At 46.9% G+C, this 21,911-nt stretch overlaps 1 protein-coding gene across 4 annotated transcripts in view; it reads left to right on the plus strand.

The window, feature by feature from the left end:
• Positions 1 to 21,911, plus strand: part of LIMD1 (LIM domain containing 1) — a 67,011-nt gene that overhangs the window by 22,753 nt on the left and 22,347 nt on the right. For 2 of the 4 annotated variants that reach the window (XM_045529809.1, XM_045529811.1), the window contains exon 2: positions 10,061 to 10,162. The exons of 1 other annotated variant lie outside the window; for it this stretch is intronic. In XM_045529809.1, the coding sequence (XP_045385765.1) occupies positions 10,061 to 10,162 (102 nt within the window). Of the gene's footprint in view, positions 1 to 9,388; positions 9,456 to 10,060; positions 10,163 to 21,911 lie in introns of those variants that run through there. One more of the 4 variants, XM_045529812.1, reaches the window with a different exon arrangement.

Below are 21,911 nucleotides of genomic sequence, written 5' to 3' on the forward strand. Positions count from 1 at the left end.
GAGAGGCCTCCCTCACCTAGACGGAAGTGCTCACGGAACCAAGCCAAGGTGGAGGCGGGGCGCAGAGCCACACTAACTGGCTAGCCTGATGGAGCCTTTTTATTTAAAAACTTTTCATCACAACGAAAGACGCGGACTTGGTCATCACCCTTGTTGGCTGTGGATTCAGTTGAAGGAGGGCCTCCAGGGTCCTCAGGCTGGCCGTGGGCAGGAAGGAGGCAGGAGTTCTGTTCTAGCCCAATGTCCTGCTAAGGCTGCTTTGCTGTCCGCCTTGTTTGTAAATCCTGCCTTTGCTGAGGGAGTGGGGAAGATGCCATGGCTGTAACCCAAATTTGTTTTTTGGCTTTGGGTGTGCAGGAGACAATTGAATACCAATTGGGATAACTGATTTCACATGGAACACTGCCCAGGCCAGGCGGGGTCGGGTCTGCAGTTCATCGGTTACACTGTGTTACTGGTTTTCAAACACTCTTCCTGGAACTGCTACAGGGGGCTGGGACATTCCAGGCAGCAGAGTGGGCTCTGTCCCACCCTAAACCGTAATGGTTTCCCTTTTGTTTATTATGTATATTTGAGGGTCCACTGGTGCTTTTTAAGAAAAGTGTCTACCCACTTGAACTGTTTGAAAACCACTGTTGTGCACAAGGGAGTGAGGCCAGCCTGATTTATGGCTCACCGGTGCCATTCGTATGGAACTGGGTGGACAGCGATGACCACGCAGTGACGGCAACCGTAATAACAAAATGTCTAATTCCCTGGTGACTCAGAAAGCTCTTGGTAAGGCCTGTTACGTTACTTTGGCCTCTTAAAGGATGTTACGTTACAGCAATTCACAGTCTTGGCAGTGTTTGCACTCGGTACCCAGGTGTTCTTCTGTCACATGGAAGACAGTATGTAAAGCACTGGACAACTGCCCAAGGCCCCGGCCCACCCAACTGTAGCTTCCCAGACGATAGCCAGTCAACATGGGAGGGGCAAATTGAGTGTGAGGTGGGGTTCCTGTCCTCCAGGAGGTTCTGCTTGGGAGCGGCCCCTGCAGACCTGGGCCACCTCAGTCGGTGACAAACATGGGGCCTCTCAGGGGGAAGCCTTGGTTCCCAAAACTCTGCTGCCCTTTGTATCCCTGCCTGCTGGCGGGTGCGCAGTGTCTATTCCCTGGTCCCTTTCTCTCTAACATCACGCTCACTCTCCGGTTTAGAACTTCACTTCCTGTCACCTGCAGAGCCCCAACGGTCATTGCTGACACATAAGCATCCCCCAGTTGTGCGCATGCCTCTGCCTTTTCTGTTTCTGTGCCTTCACTTACCTTTTTGCTGAACCTAGAACACCTTCCCCTGACTCTGCTTCTGAATGCATTCAGGGCTTATTTGGCACCTACTGTGTGCAAGGGACTTTGCTTTTCTTCTGTTTGTGGAGTACTACAGTTTAAATGTGTCCCCCAAAGTTCCTGTGTGATGGAAACTTCATCTCCAATGCAACAGTGTTGAGAGGTGGGGCCTTTAGGAGGTGATTAGGTCTTGGGGGCTCCACCCTTATGAATGGATTGGTGCCGTCATCTCAGGAGTGGCTTCCTCATAAAAGAATGTGTTTGGCCCCTTTCTGCAAGTGCTCTCTCGCGCGCGCTCTCTCTCTCGCTCTCTCACCCTCACCCTTTTACCTTTTGCCATGGGAGGATGTGGCAAGAAGGCCCTTGCCAGATGCTGTCCCCTTGATCCTGGACATCTCAGCCTCCAGAACTGTGAGAAATAAATCTCTGTTTTTTGTAAATTACCCAGTCGAGGATATTTTGTTACAGCAGCACAATAGAGACTAAGACGTGGGAATGCTAAAATACGCAGCCAGCTTGGTTGATGTGAGGAGAGTATACTGCTAACCCTACCTGGCAGAAACCATAAGCCACAGAAGAGAGGAGGGTGACGGATTGAATAATCCTCAGTGGATCGTTGCCTCCTGTTACACGTCTTTCAAGACAGGGAGCTGTCTCTAGTCCTACCCTTTCCTGTGTGAAGATCGCGATCTTTACAAGGATCCCATATAGGCACTTTGGAAGGCAGTTTGGCAGCTTCTTACAAAACTAAACATACTCTTATGGTCCAGCAGTCACACTCCTTGGAGTTTACCCAAATGAGTTGAAAACTATGCCCATACAGAAACCTGTGTACAGATGTTTATAGCATTTTTACTTATAATTGCCAAAACTTGACAAGGTGAATGGATAGATAAACTGTGGTACATCCAGACAGTGAAATACTATTCAGCACTAAAAAGAAACAAGCTGTCAAGCCACAGAAAGACATGTGAGAACCTTAACCGCACATTACTAAGTGAAAGAAGCCAGTCTGAAAAGGGTGGATACTATAGGACTACAACTAGATGGCATTCCGGAAAAGGCAAAACTATGGAGAGATTAAAAAGATCAGGGGTTTGGAGGGAGGGAGGGATGAGTAGGTGGAGCACAGAGGATTTTTAGGACACTGAAATTAGTCCGTATGATCCTGTAATGACAGATACATGTCCTATATTTGTCCATAGAATATTCAACACCAAGAGTGAACCCTAGGCCGTTCGCGGTGGCTCACGCCTGTAATCCTAGCACTCTGGGAGGCCGAGGCGGGCAAATTGTTTGAGCTCAGGAGTTTGAGACCAGCCTGAGCAAGAGCGAGACCCCGTCTCTACTAAAAATAGAAAGAAATTATGTGAACAGCTAAAAATACATATAGAAAAAATTAGCCGGGCATGGTAGCACATGCCTGTAGTCCCAGCTACTTGGGAGGCTGAGGCAGGAGGATTACTTGAGCCCAGGAGTTTGAGGTTGCTGTGAGCTAGGCCGATGCCATGGCACTCTAGCCTGGGCAACAGAGTGAGACTCTGTCTCAAAAAAAAAAAAAAAAAGAGTGAACCCTAACATAAACTATAGACTTTGGGTGGTGATGTGTCCATGACGGTTGCTCAGTGGTACAAACGTGCCACTGTGGTGGGGGATGTTGTTGGTGAGGGAGGCCGTGTGTGTCTGGGGGCTGGGGTTATATGGGAACTCTCTGTGCTTTCTGCTCAGTTTTGCTGTGAACCTAAAACTGCTCTAAAAAATAAATTCATTAAAAAAATACCAGAAGGAAATACACCAAAATGCTAAATATCATGTTTAAAAAATGAACGTCAACGTAGTGACTGCTGAGCTCCCTAAGCTCTTCAGGTGTCCCATGAAGCAGAGGCCCTGGGCACACAGACACCTTTTTCTGGGGTCTTCCATGTCCAGGACCCCGAGGGCCACATTTCTGTGCAGCGAGGGGTGGGCTAGCAGTCAAGAAAGAGCTCTGCTCCTGCCTGTGGATTTGCTGGTACCCCAAAAACATGAAGACACAAAATTTTGGAGACGAGCAGAGGCCTTCTAACTTTCCTCCCCCTACCCCCTCAGCCCCTCTTACAAGTGCAGCAGGGTAGACTGGAAAGGCCACAGATGTGGAGTCAGACTGACTTTGGGCATTCTGCTTCATCTTTGAACTTCACATTCTTCACGTGTAAAATGATGGTGTTTTGTAGGATTGTTATTAAATGAAGAAACACATATAAATTGTCCAGCACAGTGCTTGTCACCTGGGATGTGTAATAAATGCCCTTCTGAAGAGGGAATAACAACAACCAAAAATAAAAAAATAAAAGAATAAACAAAATATATGAGCCAAAGGTTTTCAAGGCCCTGGATGTCAGGCAGAGAAGGACAGAGATTCCTGAGAGACAGGAAGCAAACGAGGTGAGCCCAGTGATTGCTCAGCTTACTGCTGGGGAGAACTTCCAGGCCTGGGCAGAGGGAGGGAGAAGACAGGCAGAGCCTGGGGAGACTGGGGCAGCTGGAGTGTGTAGGACTCTAGCAAAATCTTTGCAAAGCAATATCTGATAAAGGGCTTGTATCCAGAATATATAAGGAGTTCTCATAACTCAACAATAAGAAAAAATGGGCAAAATATCTGAACAGACACTTTATTAAAGAAGATAAGGCTGGTGAATAAACACATGGAAAGATGCTCACACACAACATTAGTTACTAGAGAAATGCAAATTAAAACCATAATGAGATACTGTTTTAATATTATATAACCTACTAGTATGGATGAAATTTAGAAGGCTGTCTGTACCAAGTGTTGGCAAGGATATGGAGAAAGTGGAAGGCTAATGAACTGCTGGTGGGAATGTAACATGGTAGAACTTCTTTGGAAAAGTTTGGCAGTTTCTTAAAAAGTTAGCCATAGGTTTACCTTAAGACCCAGCCCTTCCACTCCTAGGTCTTTACTGCAGTGAACAGGCAGTATGTGTTCATGCAAGCACTTGTATACACATGTTGACAGCAGCTTTATTTGTAACAGCCCCAAACTGGAAACAACTCATACATGCATGGTGAATGAATAAACAAACTGTAGTACATCTGTACAGTGGAATACCCCATGGCAATACAAAGGAATAAACTCTTGACACATGGAACAACATGGATGACTCTCAAAATCATTATGCTGAGTGAAAGGAACCACACGGAGAAGAGTACATACTCCAGATTCCTTTATATAAACTAGAAAGCGCGAGCTAACCTGTGATGACAGAAAGCAGATCAGTGGTTGCCTGGGGAGAGCACAGGAAGGTGGGGGGTGTTGCAAAGGCATGAGGGCGTGTGGAATCTTTGGGGTGGTGGATGTATTCTCTGTCTTGACTGCGGTGATTTCACAGGTGTACACAAATGTAAAGACTTACCAAATTGCACCCTTTAAATACATGCAGTTTATTTTATGTCAGTTATACCTCATTGCAGCTGTTTTAAAAAAAGATCACTCTGGCGACAGTCTGGAGAATGGATTAAAGGGGCAGTAAGTCTAATTGCAGGGGGAAAATGCCCATCCCTTCCTCTCTTCTCCTAAAAGTTTATTCCTTATTCCTCTCACTTCCCTCCTGGTTTTTGAATTTGGATTATTATAGTAATACATGATGACATTTTCTTACTTTCCTCGGTTGGGCATTTCCTTAAAATCCTGTGGCATGAGGGGCCGTGGGAAAGCCCAGGGGGGCTAATTGCCTCTTCTTTTCCTTCCCGTGGAGCCTGAGCCTCTCCTCAGCCCAGGCCACTTAGTGCACTTACAGTGCGGGGCTCTAGGTGAGATTGGGCAGCTCACTGCCAGCGGTGGCCGGGTCTAGTTTCCACGAGAGCAGGGCCAGAGTGCAGTCACCTTGCTCCCCATCCTGGTGCCAGTGTCTGCAGAGAGCCTGGCTCTGAGGGATGGAGAAGTGTTTGGGGGGGAACAAATGGTTTCCTATCCATCGAAGGGCAGTCAGAAGGTACTTAGCTGCAGTGTCCCTGGCAGAAGGGCAGGAGGAGCTGAGGTTGCCCGTCTGCATGGGGGAGGCCTTATGGTTGAGGTCCCAAGCAGAAAGTTGGCCTTGTGTGTGTGGGACACGGCAGGATGGGAGGCGGGCCAGGGTGGGCAGTTGGCGATCTGGGGCAGGGCTGGTCTTGGATCTGAATCCTAAGCGGGTAGTGTGTTGGGGGTGAAGAAGGAGCCACCTCTCCTTATTGGGGGGCCCGTGTGTGTGGCAGGAATAGCCACAGCTGCCAGCCAGACAGGGGTAACAGGACCTTTGAGTTAGAACCTGGACTCAGATTCTGTCTCTCACACCTATCTGCCTGCTGTGCGACCTTCAGCATGTCAGAGGACATTTCTAGAACTTGGGTTTCAGATAGGAGATGGCAGCAGCTCCTTCAGTGGTTGAGATCGCTGAGCTCAGGGTCTGGCCCTTGGTAGGCACATAACTTCCTATTAGTAGAATATAAAATTTGCTTTTTTCTCCCACCTTTTCTGTCCATGAAGTACTTTTCTATCCATTTACCACACACCGCAAGGAGAAAAGCTTTTCCTACCTACTTGGCTTCTCATGGGAGCTTATTCACTGCATGACCGACCGTCCCAACGCAAGTGGCTTCCTTCCTTGCTTTGTGTCCTGCGCTAGGTGGTCAGCGTGGTGGGGAGGGACCTTCAGTAGCCGAAGGACTGAGCTGCAGGGATGGAGAGTGAGGGGAGGCTGACGGCAGCAGGCCACAGGCCTCCGCGAGAGGAAACCAGAGGAGAGTGTAGCTGGACAGGGTGCAGACGGGAGGAGGAAGGCCTACCATGGAGAGATAAAGTGGCAGGAAGTCCAGGGGGGCCCCACTTGAAGATGCTGGCTGTGCTGCCATTTGCTTTATTGGATTGCCCAAACCGTAACAACATCCGTCTGCTTCTCCAGCCCGGCCCGGCAGCATTGCCCTGGTGTGTGGGATTCATCTCGCCTGTCCCTTTCGGTGAGCTGTCCTGCAGGCTGGTCTTCCTCATGCTTGTCCTGTGGATGGTGGACGGGGGTGGGCACGCCACGCTAAACTGCTGAGCCTCTGTGCTCTTCCGCTGTTTGCCACCAACGTTTCTACAGTGGGTTAAACAAATAAATTCTACAGAGGCCACAGTGACCTACAGGGAGGAAGTGGTGTTGTGTTTGGAGGTGGTTTTGTGCCACGTTTGTGAGCAGAATTATATTTATTTGCGAGTGAGCTGCTTTAACGTTATTTGCAGTCTGCTTTGAGTGTGCTTTGATTAATGCCTGACCTACTAGCTTTTGTTGCTTGTTGTAAAGGTTTAGAGTCAGGTCAACCAGGGCACTTGGGATGGGTGGTCTGGAAGTGGACCTTAGCATCATCAAATAGTATAACTAATACCTTGCTGTTGCCTGGTACGTGACATTTAAATTATGCTATAGCCAATGCTCAGCAGACATCCATATAATCCATTTCTGTGTGTTTATGGATGTCTGCTGAGGGCATACTAACTACCCTTTGTCAGTGGCTGGGGGTGTTCATAGATGAATAAGACCCTGAACCTCTGTAAAAGGTGCTCACAGGGGAGACAGATACATGTGCCCAAGATACAAGGGAGCGGGTGCCAGGGAAGAAGGAAGGAGGAAAAGGCTGTGCCAGGAGCTACATAGAATGTGATTCAACTCACACTTGTTTCCTTGAGCACTTGTAGAGCCCACAGTTAAGACATGGCCCTACCCTGAAGGTGCTCACAATCCACTAGGAGAGGCAGGCAAATGCCAAGGTAACCAGTAACCGCTACTGCATGGTAGGTGTCATGTCCAGTGGTGAGAAGGCTGCCACCATTGCTTCTACATCTACTGGATCCCACATGCTGGAGGCTACCCCTGGCCCACCCTGGTCCAGCAGCCACTGTCGCTGGTCCCCAGCAGCAGCTGTGAGCACCACTGGTTTCCTGCTTACCTGAGCCTTAAAGATGAGTGGTGATGGCCGAACCCTACTGTGTTCACACTCCACCGTTAGGTGGGCACCGACAGCTCCAAGAGTGCCAGTAAAGAAATGCAATTTGCCCAGAACTGATGTATCTCCTGCCTTGAGAGTGGCCTAAGTGGTATATAAAATCGTTAGACAGAAAGCAACGCTGATGCCTTTGAATTAGGTGATGCTTTCAGTTTCACAGTGGTAGGGGCACTCTACTGACTTTGCTGCTTACTAGGTAGAGAAATGCCAGCTGTCCAGTAGACTCATCCAACACATATATGCAACACACATGCACATACACACGCATACACATGCATTTCATGACCGTTAAAGAGAAGATGGCAGGGAGGAGGCATGTAGGAACTTTCTGAGGATGTTGGAGATATTCTATATCTTGATTTGGGTTTGTGTTACATAGGTCATTTATCAAAATTCACTGAATGGTAGACTTATAATTTGTGTTTCACTGTGATTTTTACCAGGAAAAAGTAAGTAAGCAAATAAATAATGAACTCTAGTTAATGCTATGGAGACTGAAGGGGCGAAGTAGACTGCTGTCTGGAACTTACTTTGAAATGCATCAAAAATAAGATAGATTGTTAGATTGATTGAGAGATGGATGGCAAAATGTTGACAATTGTAGAATTGGGGTGGTGGGTATAAGGGTGTTTACTATATGGTCCTTTCAACTTTTCTGCATGTTTGAACATTTTTATAATAAAATGTTGAAATAGCCAATACTTGAGCTCTCTAGAGCTTTCTATAAATGAATTCCCCGAACAGTTTCCTGGCTGACATAATACCGGTCCTACAGACTGTTTCACCCTGCTTCCTAGTGTTGGCGAAGGGGCTTAGGGTCCTTGTGTAGTGTTTTCTCTTTGAATCTGTTGGTGTGGGAGGCATTTCATGTAGGACGTGTTAGCTTGGACTTGCTTTGATGGTGATGCAGTTTATCGGTTTGAAATATGAGCTCTGAAACACATGCTTTCGACCCCGTAGGCAGAAGGCTGGGGATTTACAGCCTGAGAACAGCCTGACAGATTGGAACCACAGTTAGAAAAGGCTGCCTGAGCTCCTACTGACCAGAGGATGAGAGCTGGTTACCCTGCTGGGCACTGGGGGAACTCTTTCATATTTGTGTGTGTGTGTGAAATTGATTTTTTAAAAATTTTAACATTATCCAGTATATTTAAACATATTTACTTTTTTGAGACTAGACTTTTTTCCAGCTATAAAGTAATGCCTTCTCTCTTGTAAAAAAAATTTTTTTTAAATAGCACAGAAAATGTAAAGAAGTAAAATAAGCTGTAATTTTACAGCCTAAAGAAACCACTCTACATTGTGGTATGTTCCTCCCTGAATCTTTTTTTTTGTATTATGCATTATTTACATAACTGTGCTGTCTTTCATTTGACTGTAATGGGGGAGTTCTCTGACGGGAGGCTCCAAGGCCGCCTCTGTGTGGGCTGGCCCAGAGCCAGGGTTGCTGCCGTGGGGGTGCTGGGCTGGCCCGGACAGACAGACTTCCAGCTTATTCACAGAGCCGGGGTGAGATCCGGCGAGGCCTGGAATTTCTTAGAGAGCTCATTTCGTGCTGAAGCAACTTCTGAATGTTGTAACATTATCATCCTTATTGTTTATCTGCCTGTTTATTGAGCATTTCCCAAACGTGGGGCCCTGCAGTAAGCACTTTTCCTGTATTCTCTCACAGTCACCCTATGAGGGGGCTACTGTTACCCCCACTTTATAGATAAAAACCCTGACTTCAGAGAGAGTTTAAATAATCTGCCCTAGTCACATAGCTATTGTAGTAAATTGTGGAGTTATGGTTCTAGACCACATCTCCCAATTGGCACTTTGTAGTTGAGGTTGATGAACTCTTTAGAACTTTTGGTTTACAAAACAGCCTTTTTTACTGCTGCTCCTGGGAACATGCAGGGCAGGTGGAACTAACCTGTTCCCTAATTAAGAAACCAACGTTCAGAGGCCCTATCAGGTTAACCCAAACCACGTGAGTGGCGAGTGGGCGGGAGGCTCAAGGTTAGAACCTGGATCTTTTAATTTCTGGCTCATCAAGTTGCCTTGAGAGACAGAGAGCTGGCGAGGTGGAGGAAGGGTCGTGGAGAAAGCCGAGAGGAAGGCTTAAGACGTGAGTGGACAGAAGGGTGGGAGTAGGGTGTACCAGGCAGGGCCCATCAGTGAAGGCTAAGAGCGGAGGCCCCGAGGGGCTTGTCTGGGGTCGGGGCTGGTGTTGCAAGGGCAGGGAAGAGCACTGCCTGCAGTCTGAAAACCTGGGGCTTGGGGCCTGATTCTGTTTGGAAAAAGTGAGGATAATAAATCCTAGTTGGTGGTTCTCACTGCAAATTAAAGGAAATTTAGTTTTAATTGCCTAACCTGCATGCTTGGCATATTACAGTCATGGTGCATTTTTTTTTTTTTGACTTAGAAATAGTGGGAGCCTTTGGGGTACCTCGGCTGACCACGCCGAGGTATTCTCAACATTAGCACGGCAGTGTGGTGGACAGCCTGGGGCGGGGAAAGCCGGGCCTGAAGTCCAGCCTGGAGGCTGTTTTCTGCGGCTGAAAGGACTGATAGTTGAAATGGCGATAGAGGGAGAGTGAGCAAAAGGCATTTCAAAGGAGTACTCCACGGAATTTGGTGATGGGATGGTATCTCGCTTTGTTCATGGGCTTTGTTATGACTCAGTTTACACTGGTTCCCTCCTGACTCCCTGGTGTGTTCTTGCCCTTGCAGGAGCCTGTGTGAAATGCAGCAAAGGGGTGTTTGGGGCCGGCCAGGCCTGCCAGGCCATGGGGAACCTCTACCACGACACGTGCTTCACCTGTGCAGCCTGCAGTAAGTGTGGGTGTGGGCGTGGGGCTGTGGGGGTGAGGAACGTGCAGACTGGGAAAGGGAGGAGAGGAAACGTCATCTTTCCTGGAGACCCTTTGCTTTAAAAGACACTGTCCTTTCTATGGGACCATGGAGGGCCGCGCCGGGTTTCTTGCCACCAACACAAGGCCAGTCAGGGTAAGGTGACTTATCACAAAGTACCAAAGATTGCCTGCGACTTTGTGAGTTCAGAGTGATCCCTGATAACATCAAGTTTGTGATGCATTGCAGAGGTCTCAGAAGATTAGGGGAAGCTCTGGGATTTACCGTATCCGCCCTGTTGTCAGATATCATCTCCCCCACTGTGGGGACCAGCCAACCAAAAGTGATTCGTCAGTCAGTTACGCCAGTGTGAGGTGGGCCACGTTGTAACTCTCTGACCCCCAATCTTTGATTTGGAGGCTGCTGTATGAGCATGAGGTGTGAGTGTGTGCACACCACCCGTGTGCTGGTGCTTAGTAGCACACACCTGTGGGCATCTCTCTACTCCAGTACGTGTGTTTTGATTAAAGCAGCAAATCAGGAGACTGAATTGAATTGATGGCAGCTGTTCTCAGTGGAAGATTCTAACACATTGTAGAATGTTTGCCAAGTCTGCCCAAATCATGGATTGTGCTTGTTTACTGGCTTCTACTCAAGGTTAATTTTGAGGAGCATTTTTGGAAAATGTCCTGCTGATATTCCCTAATTCTGTACCAAGACTAGCAGCTCTCAGTGAAAAGGAAGTGTTACAGCAAAGTCACAGAGTGTCAGGGACGGAGGAGTCTTTCTTGCCATCTGGCCCGGTGGTTCTCAATCCTCGTTGCTCCTTAGAATCACTTGGGGAGATTTAAAAAACCAGGGATGCCCCAGCCCCACCCCAACCAGTGGAATCAGAAGCTCTAGGGGTGAAATTTCTAAGGTGATATAGGTGTATTGTTTCAAAGCTGCTCAGGTACTTCCAGGATGTGGTGCCAGGGTCCTCACTGCAGAAGCCTCCTTCCTGGAGGAGGAGGAGGAGAAGGAATGTGCTCACAGCTGGTTTGCAGCACAGTCAGAGATCCTCTGATTCCCCATATGAAGTTAACCAGTGGACATGGACCTGCCTCCTGACCTGCCGAGCCTTGATGGCCCAGGCGTATGCCTGAGTTCTAAACCTCACGCTTCAGTCATCACTGCTGTTTCCCTAAAACACATGCCTGAGAGCTTATGGTTTGTACATCAATCAGTATTTGCCTTTGTAAAGAAAAATTGGGAAAGACTTTGAGATGGATCAGAAAGCCTAGTGAGTGGAAATCTAGGAGTTGTGTGGTTATCTGATTCTCTGGTCTCTGGGCCTTTCCTTGTCTTTGAACTATGTTACACTCTGTTATTTGTAGAATATTGATGGTAACACACATGATTCTTGTCATAGCAGTGCAAACTGTGGCTGGTGGAGATGCAGTTCATTGTTGCCCTGTGGAGATTGACCAGTTTTGCATCTGTTGAGCAAATTTATTTCAGCATTCCTGAAGGCCTATATATGTAGGGGTCTTTGCATTTTCACAGTTGTAACATCTTATTGGTTTCCTCGTTAATTGATGAGTTAATTGAAATCTTTGACATGTGTTTGTGTTTTATCTGTATGAGAGCTGTGATCAGACCCTCTTTTAAAATTTATCTTTGACTCCTGTAACTGTTTCTTGATATTTGCTCTATTTTCCAGGAAAAAGAAAATAAATATTAAGTAGAGGCTGTTTTTCACCTCAAGCAATTACCATTTGAATTAGGCTGTTTTGGGGAGGCGGGAACCTATTGATGAATGTCTCAGTCTCTTTGGCCTACTATAACAAAGTACCATAGAATGGGTGGGTTATAAATTCTTGGTCTAGCATTTCAGGCCTTTGTGGTCTGGTCCCTGTCGTACCACTTCCTACTTCCTATCACAGTCTGATTTCTGTTTTCCACTTCCATGCCTCTGATCCCACTAGAATCCTGGTATCTCCTCTCCCCACACACTGATATATTTAAATTCTATCCAGCCTAAGACCCACTCAATTACCTCCTTTTCCAGGAAGCCTTCCCTGTTCCCCTAGCAGGAAGGAAACTTTTCTCCTGAATTTGGCATACTCTGCTCTCTTGTTGGTGTTATCACGCAGACTGTGAACCACAGTCCTTGTGGCTCGGGTGCCAGCACACCAGGCCCTAGAACAGAGTTGCTGAAGGAATGAGGACTGGGACTCAGTGAAAAAGAGCACAGTGGCATTGCACACACTTCTGTGTGAATGTCCTGATTCTCTCCAGTTGTGGGGAGCAATTGGAGTGTTGGAGACCCAGGCGTGTGCCTGAGCAACTTCAGTTGGACACTAGAAGTAATTTGGTTTTTGTTCGGTTAACTTATTGCTGCCCTTTAACTCAGCTTTCAGCAGGAGGAGGAGGCACCCGAGTGCTCTGTGTTCTGGCTCTGCAGGTCCTCGAGTGTGTCTCTGTGAGCCTCAGCGCCATGGAGACAGCACGGCTGGGGGCCAGGCTCATTCAGTCCCTCCCCTCGCTCTTAGACCAGAAAATGGGGGCAGAGAAGGGAAGAGAATTTCTCAAGTTCTACAGCCTGGCGATGGAGCTGGTGCCAGAATCCAGGGCTCCAGAATGTAGGTTCACCTTATACTTCCCTATTTTTCTGGTTCTCCCTCCTCTGATTTGTTTCCACGTAGCCAAGCAAAAAGAAGGGTGCTTCCTTTGTTTTTTTATCATATTTTGATTGTTGATAGAGGAGCCTGGTGAGTGTGTGTCTGAGTATATGTGTGTATGCATATTTTCTTATTTTTCCATTTCATTTATGAAAATACTCTAGCTTAAAACACCATATATGGCATTTAAAGCTAGGCTTTATGTATACATGGTATATGTATTAATGTATATCTGTAGGTATACACACACTTCGTGGATTTCACTGATACTGCATTAAAACGTAATGGCGGGATACTGTCAGGCTCACAGGCACTTACAAGACAAGCCAAGATACAAAAGCCGTTTTTAGGTTCAGGCAGTTTGTTACTTACATAGACAACAAACAGAATAACAAGCCAAAGGTGCCAGCTTCCTGGTCCTTGTCCCACATACCAAAGAGACTGACACTGAAACAAAAGGGGCCAATGACTGCATTGCAAGTCGTGGAGTCCGAGAAGCAATTCTAGACTGCTGCTAAGGGGTTTCAGAGTCCACAGCTCTTTTCTGAGGGCAGACAGAAAGCCACATACCTCATTAGAGATGAGACACTGTCCTGGTGACAGGCTCCCAGGGGAGATGGGGACATAAATGGGAGATGGCCTCACATCCTTTTCTGTTCAGGAAGGCTACAAGCTGTCCCCACCAAGACTCAGACAAACCTTCGCCTACGTGCAAGTTCTTTAAGGCACCAGGGCAGGGTCCCCCACACGGATACGCACGCTTCCCCACCTGCTGACAAGAAGCAGCGATGTTTACTTCATTTTTAGCTGCGAGAACAACATGACAACCGTAAAGAAAATTTTAAAGACAGAAACCTGTTATGTTAGCATTGTAGCACATTTTTTAGAGTCATGATCATAGATAGCATATAAACAATGTTGTATCCTTTTGGATTTAATGTTATGGCACAGATTCATAATTTTAACATATACGTGGCAATCAACTGAGTTGTGCCACAGTTTTATGGCGTTCAGCTCGTTTTGGGTTTAGAGTTAGCACAGGCAGCCCTAGCAAACGTCGTTGTGCGTACATTTCTTTTCCCTCTGCTGAATTGTTTCCTTGGTGTTCATTCCCAGAAGTAAGCATTCAGGGTGCAGTGTGTGGGCGTTTGTGTGGTTTGTTAACGTTCCCGTCTTTTTTGACATGTTTCTTGGACCGTGAGTGTTTGGTTGCCGTGGAGATGTGTGCTGTGGGTCTCCTGTCCCCCCCACAGTCTCCACCCGCCCGAGGTGACTGTGCCCCCAACTGGACGCTCCCAGGAAGCTGTTGGCACACCCTGGAGTGGGAGGAAAGGCCAGTGGAGAGGGCAGGAGTGGCCTTTGCCGGCGTCTGCACACACTTGTATGTGTCAAGTGGCCTGGCTGAGGAGAGGCGGAATGAGAAGGAGGGAACAGTGTGCCGACTGGTGGGGTCAAGTGGAGTTTTCCCTGGCACCTTCTGGAATAGACTAGGAGGGAGAAAGTAGGCAGGCCCTCGTGTCCTCACTTCAGGCACTTGTAGGTCTGAACAGTAAGATATTGTTCACTTTGTAAAGACTAAACAAATTCCATCCTCCAGTCCAGGTGACACCTGTTTGCCACGTCCGTGTCATGGTTTCTGTTAGTTTTCGACTATATGAGTTGGGAAGTGATGGAGACTAGATAGGAGATACCACATGCTCTCCTCCCCGGGAGCCCGTGGAACGTGAGGGGTGGGGTTGGGGGGGCAGTCAGTCTCGAAGCTGATGGAAATTATGCCCAGTGCAGGCCTGAGCTCAGAGGAAGGCCACAGAGGGCCAGACTGGGTCTGCTCAGGGCGCGATGCTGGGATGTGCAAGTCAAGGCTGGAATTAATTGCCGTGTGATACCCTGGGTGGGGGCTGCACAGTGACCTGACAGCCATTCCTTAGTGAATATAGGCCATTGCTCCTCTCACCTTCCAGAAGCCAAGCGCCATCCATGCCTGTTAAAGATTGTGAAGAGTTCTGTAGTGAATTCTCACTCCTTGAGACCCAGCTGGGGGAAAGTTGCATCTAGAACACTCACAAAATGCTGTTTTGTTACTTGAGGTAAATAAGTCAATTAGAACTAAACCTAGCATTGTGGAACAGAGGTTCTTCCTGAATAAATAAGTGCTTGGGGATTGACCTGCCAGGAAGTTGACATCTGAAGTACCGCAGGGTTCTTTTCAGCTATTTTGTTTTTCTTACAAAGTCTAAATACTCCTTCCGAAATTCTTTTTCAGTTGATTTGTAAATGACCTCATCCACCCAGCCTCTGAGAATGCTCACGTTCTGAATTAGTCGAGCCTGGACTAGGAGGTCTTAGTTTCACGCGTGCCTGCTTCCCTGAAGCTGTCATTGTGACATTTATAGGTGATTTCTAGGGGAGCTTCCCGGCATTCTGTGGGTCTGACACCACATAACCTTCCATCTGCACAGCTCGCTATATCCTTGTATAATAACAACCCAGTGAGTTCGGCATTAATATACCTCAGTTTACAGGTGCACAGGTAGAGGCTTGGAGAGTTTAGTTTGGGGTTGGTTATGTCACTGTTACGTGGTGTGGTTGGCACTTGAACCCAAGACCAGGTGGATCCACAGCTGTTGCTCTTAGCCACTGCGTTAAATTACCTTTGCTTAGGGAGACTGTTTGCCAAAGACAGGAACCTCTGGGTGTGGGATCTTGCTTGGACTTTTTGGGTTCAGCTGCTGCCTCTGGGTTGTGTGACAGCAAATACGGGGTTGGGGGCTACCCACAGGAGAGTGGCCTGGGACAGGGAATAGGGAGACAGAACTCAGCAATGGGGTACACCCAGAAGGGAGGAATGGACCAAGGGCTTTGAGTGGAGGTTTGTTCCCCAAGGCCTCTGATCCCTGCATTCCCGGGCCGCTGAGTTGTCCCAGTATTTCATATCACATTCGGTGTTTATGTGTGAGTCAAGTGAGTCAGCCGGATCTAAGGAAAAAGCCGAAGACCAAGAATGTGAGAAAGGAAGAGTAGGCAGATACTAAAGGAAATCAGTGGGCGAGGGAGAGCTCAGGAAACAACCAAAATAGATTGGAGCTGGGTGAAGGGCCGCAGGTCAAAAGAGAGCAGAGGGGCCACTGTTACTTGGTATGTCATCAAAGCATCTCATATCTGTCTCTGCCAAACCCAGTTCTGCCAGTGCGCTGGGATTGGGACCAGACTTGGCTTCCCAGGTCAAACATTGTTGGTCCAATCAAAGGCCGTGAAATCCCTGAGGGTGGGAGGGCATCAGAGTCCTCGTTCTATCCCATGAATAGAGCCTAGGGTGGGTTGTAGAGGGTAACTTTGGTGTAACCTACACCCTTATATGGCCACGTCTGCATTCCCAGCACCTTTGCGCACACACCTTTTCCCCCTCGGTAATCCCAGACCCAGGGTGGTGCCCAGGGTGTTCCGCCTCTGCAACTCTAAGAGGAGGATGAAGAGTGCTGATACACCGGGCACCACACTCCGGTTAGGGTGACGCTGTTGCACCTGCTGCCTCGTCTCGGAGCAGAATGCCGGTTCGGGCTGAGTGCTCTCCAGCCTCGTGGGCACTCCTCAGGTCTCCGCGGCGCTCGCGCCTTGCTGGGAGCATCCCTCCCTCCATCTGTCTCACACGTGGATTTCTGCCTCGCTCTGGCCCCTTCAGCTTCCTTCTCTCCTTTTCCTCCCCTCTTTCCTCCCTTCTCTTGTCTCCTTTCACGGACAGTTTTGTTCACACCCAGTTTCCCGTCTGTGCCTGGAACGCCCGTTGTCATGAGCTGCTGTTTGCGGAGCATTTATTTGCTCTGTTTTCTCATGCCCCTCGCTTGCCCCCCAACCATACTCATCTTCCAAAAGAGGACGTGGGGTCTCAGCACTCGCATAGCCAGTGTGTGGGGAAATGGGGTTCACATTCAGGTGCGGGTGACCCACGGCACGTGTGTTGCCCCCACATGCACGGTTTTCACCCTTCATGTGCGTCAGTCACAGTCAGACTCCCGGCTCCCCCTGCGGAAATCCCGATTCCCGAGATCTACACACCATGATGAGCATCCCGGCGTTCGGTGCGGTCTGCTGGGAGCCTGTCCGTGGCCTTGCACTTGGCCCCACTGCCGACTCCTCTCGGCCTTCGTTTGGACTTCAGCCCTCAGGCCTCTCTCCTGCACTCTAGACCCGCACCGTCCAATTCAGCAGCCACTGCCACCATATCGCACCTGAATGTAGCTGGTGTGCCTGAGGAACTGCATTTTTAATTTTGTTTAAGTGAAAGTTTAAATTTAAATAGCTACATGTGGCTAATGGCTGCTATATTGGACAGTGCATGTAAAGTCTCTAGTTCCTAAATCTCTTTGACCAGAGTTCACTTATTGGTAAGAAATTATCAGTGAAGCTTTTACTTTTTATATTTTATACATCACAAAGTCAGTATAGTCAGATTGCAAAAAATACACATGGGAGAAAAAAATTTCCTAAAACTCAGTGCCAAAAGAAAACAAACAAGCCCAGCAAGGTGTCTTACGTCTGTAATCCTTGCACTCTGGGAGGCCAAGGCAGGAGGATTGCTTGAGGTCAGGAGTTCGAGACCAGCCTGAGCAAGAAGTGAGAGCCCCCCGCCCCACAACCCAAAATAGAAAAACTTAGGCTGTGGTGGCTCCACGCAGTCCCAGCTACTCGGGAGGCTGAGGCAGGAGGATCGCTGGAACCCAGGAGTCTGAGGTTGCAGTGAGCTATGATGACACCATTGCACTTTACCCAGGGCAACAGAGCAAGACTCTTTCTTAAACAAAAAAAAGAGAGAGAGAAAACAAAAAAATGTGCTGTGCCTACATTGGTATTTTTGCCTGGTCGGCATCATGGTGTATGTTTGTTTTATGCCCTGCTTTTCCATTTAGAGCTGTGTCAGATGCGTTGTCCCTCATTGCTCCCTAGTCTTCATAACTGTCTGCTGCATAAGATCCTGTTGACTGGATGACTCAAAACCAACATGACCTTCCTGGCAGTTACAGTTTAATGGGAGAGAGAACTCTTACCGTGGGAGCTGCCGCATTCTCCGCAGGAGTACTAAGGCTGGTGGCTCCTGTGGCCAGGTTTTCAAGGACCAGATGCTCTTCCAGGGCACTGACCAGGCTGCGAGTCTAGCAAATCCAGCGCCAGGCCAGAGGGTGCAGGCCCTTCCCTGTGGTCAGGGCCATGGTGATGGCCGTGCCTCTCCACGCTAGCAGCAGCCCCTGCAGTGGTCACCACTGGTGGCACTGGATGCCAGCAGGGCCCCAGATGCCCTGCTTTGGGCAGCCCCTCTCTGTCTTTTGTGTGGGTCTGCTGTTATCCCCTACCTGGTCTGTGGTCCTGTGTGCTTCCCTGCTACCTGTCCCTCCATCCACACTGGTCTCCGGCACAGCCGTGAGGAGCCCACCCGCCAGCTCAGACTCGCCTCAGCATCATAGTCCGGTTCCTTCGCTTGACATCTAACACGTTCCTTAGACTAGTTCTGACTCCTTTCCTGTCTTCTTTCTTCCCGAAATGCCCCTGGCCACACTGAACATCACATGCCCTTTCCTACCCCTGAGCCTGGCCTCCCCCACCCTTTGTCACCACCTGGGTCAATAGCACCCCCCACCCCCCGCCATCAGTCAGTGTCCTCCATCGTGACCTCCATTGTGGCCCCTGTGATCTTGGGTCCCACATATACCTTAGGTACCTTCTTATGGCGTTTTAAATTATGATTAGATTGCAATTGTTTGCAGGGATCTCTGTCGTCTCCTAGATGGTCAGTTTCAGGATAATAGGGACAGTGTTTAACTCATCAGGGTTTACTCTTCTGCCACCCTTTAGCACCTTAAGTATAATTCTGGGTATAGAATAAATGTTGGAATAAATAAAGGTGGAACTTACCCATCAGCTGGTGCCCATCAGCTATCACTCTCCGTTTCCCACTCTCCTCCCCCAGCCCTAAGCAACCACTAATTTCCTTTCTGTCTCTATAGATTTGCTTGTTGTGGACATTTCATATAAATGGAATCACATAATATGTGATATTTTGTGTCTGTCTTCTTTCACTTAGCATATGTTCCAGGTTCATCCATGTTGTAGCATGTGTCAGTACTTCCTTTTCATGGCTGACTATTCCATTGTATTGATATACTGCATTTTGTTTATCCATTCAGCAGTTGATGGACACTTATTTTCACTTCTTGGCTATCATAAATAATGCTGCTATGAACATTGTTATACAAGTTTTTATGTGAACACATCTTTTCAGTTCTCTGGGTAGATGTCATAAGTGAAATTGCTGGGTCATGTGGTAACTCTGTGTTTACCTTTTTGAGGACCTGTTTTTCAAAGAAGCTGTACCATTTTACATTCCTTCCAACAGCGTGGGAGGGTTCCAGTATCTCTACATCCTTGCGAATACTTCTGCTTATCTAACTCTTTGATTCTAGCTATTATTTTGGGTGTGAAGTTGGATCTCGATATGGTTTTGATTTGCATTTTCCTGATGACTAATGATGTTGAGCATCTATTCATAGGATTATTGGCCATTTGCATGTCTTATTTGGGAAAATGTCTTTTTAATCCTTTCCCCATTTTAATTGGATTATTTATCTTTTTATCATTGAGTTTTAATAGGTCTTTATATATTTAGCACATAAGTCCCATTATCAGATATATGATTTGCAAATATTTTCCCTCATTCTGTGGACTGTCATTTCACTTTCTTGATGGTATTATCTACAACACAAAAGTTTTAAACTTTGAGGCAATATAATTTATCTACTTTTTTCTTTTGTTGCTTGTGTTTTGGGTGCCTTAGGTAAGAAAACATTGCCTAACCCAAGGTCATGAAGATTCAAGCTCATGTTTTCTTCTAAGAGTTTTGAAGAGATTTAACTAATAAAAAAATCTTTTTTGTTCATGCAGTTACCATTTCTGGTCCTCTTCATTCTTTTGTTTAGATTCAGTTTTCATCTGGTACCATTTTCCTTCTGTTTGAAGGACTTTTTTTTAACCTTTTTTTCAATGCTGATCTAGTGACGAATTCTTTCAACTTTTGTGTGAATTCATCTTTATTTCACCTTGGTTTTAAAAGGTTTTCTGCTGGGTACAGAATTCTAGGTCAGTAGTTTTTTCTCTGAGTTCTTTAAAGATGTTTTACTGTTTTCTTGCTGGTTTTATTTTCAATGAGAAATTTGATGTTATCTTTATCTCTGTTTCTCTATATGTGATACGTCTTTTTTCTCTGGCAGCTTTTAAGATTTTCTCTTTATCATTGATTTTGAGAAATTTGATTATAATGCCCCTTTGGTGTACTTCTCATGTTTCTTGTGCTCGGGGGTTTGTTGAACTTCTTGGATCTGTGGGTTTGTAGTCTTCATCTAATCTGGAATGTTTTGGGCCATTATTTCTTAACATTTTACGGCCACCCCAAGCTCCCCACTTCAGAGACTCCGATTACCCCTATCTTAGGCATCTTGAAGTTGTCCTACAGCTCATTTTGCTCTTTTCATTATTTTTAAGATTATTCTCCTCTTGTTTCATTTTGAACATTTTCTATTGCTATGTCTTTGAATTCACTAATCTTTTGTCCTGCAGTGTATAATCTGCCATTAATTCCATCCAATGTGTTTTTCATCTCAGACATTTTAGTTTCCATCTCTAGCAGTTCAATTTGGGCCTTTTTAATACCTTCCACGTTGCTCTTTGACTTTTTAGACATATGGAATACAGTAACAATAACTTTTAATGTCCTTCTCTGCTAATTTTAGTATCTGTCAGATCTGGGTTGATTTCCATAGATGGATTATTCTCTTCACTATGGGTTGTGTTTTCCTGCCTCTTTGCATATCTATTAATCTTGGACTGGATGCCAGACATTGTAAGTTTTACCTTATGGAGTCCAGGATATTTTGTGTTCTTTAAATCTTCTGTGCTTTGTTCTGGCATACAGTCAAATTATTTGGAAACAGCAATTCTTTTCAGTCTTGCTTTTATGATTTGTTAGATGAGTTCAAAACAGAGCTCAGTCTAGGGCTCTCTTACTCCTCACTCTCAAGGCTGATGGGAAAAGGCACTGTTTCCAGCCTTTGCAAGCACCAGACACTGTTCTCGCTAATCTTTCAGATGTTTGTCCCCTGATTTTGGTTAGTTTCCTTACAGGCATGAGCTGATCAGCACAATGCTGAACATAAAAAGGAGACCCTCTGCACACGTCTCTGGGTTTTCTATCTGTGCACTGTTCTCTTTTCTGATGCAGATGGTAATGGCCTGGAATAGTGGGAATGTAAAACAGAAACAGAATAGATTTATAAAACTGTGAAACAAAACAAAAAAAAGGGAGTGGCAAGTGAGAATTGGAGTGTGTGGCAGCGCTACTCACAGCGTGGCCCTCAGCCTGGTGCTGTCCCCCACGGAGATGAGCACAGAAGTTGAGAATGTTTGGAAACTTTTATAACAGTTTGACAGAGTGACTTTGTGTCAATTGAATTGAATAATAACTACAGTTGGGGCTTGGATTTTGGGTTTCATTGTTCTATATTATGATACTTTACAAGGGAATACATCTGGCAATTAAAAACAACCCCCAAACCCAGCCTTTACCGCAGATAAACTGAGAAGGAAGTAGCGGTGAGGAGGATTTGAACAGAGGGGGAGATGGTGGTGGATGTTATTCTTAGCTCCCGTAGGTTTCATTTGAGGAAAGGGAAGGTCATGAGGGGATCCTGGCTACAGAGACGTATGCCATACCTGGTCTGAGCCTGCTCCATGCAGGGTTCCCCACGGTGGTCCCAGCTTTATCCTCCCAAGACCACCACCTACCGAGGAAGGTAGGTGACGGCCAAGTGCTCACTTCTGGGAAACTGGTGAGGGCAAGGCTGGCCCCCAAGCCTTAGTGCTTTTCCACATTCCTGCTTTCTGCCTGTTTCCTTGGCTTACTGAGCCTGGGTGAGCCTGCAAAATACAAGTTGGATCTCTGTTTTGTTTGAGCAGAGCCCGTTTGGTTGCTTTATTATTAATAGCAGTACTCTTCACGAGTTAACCTGTTCTGGAAAGAGCTGTTT

Source organism: Lemur catta, chromosome 18, assembly GCF_020740605.2.
Source record: "Lemur catta isolate mLemCat1 chromosome 18, mLemCat1.pri, whole genome shotgun sequence".
NCBI lineage: Eukaryota > Metazoa > Chordata > Mammalia > Primates > Lemuridae > Lemur > Lemur catta.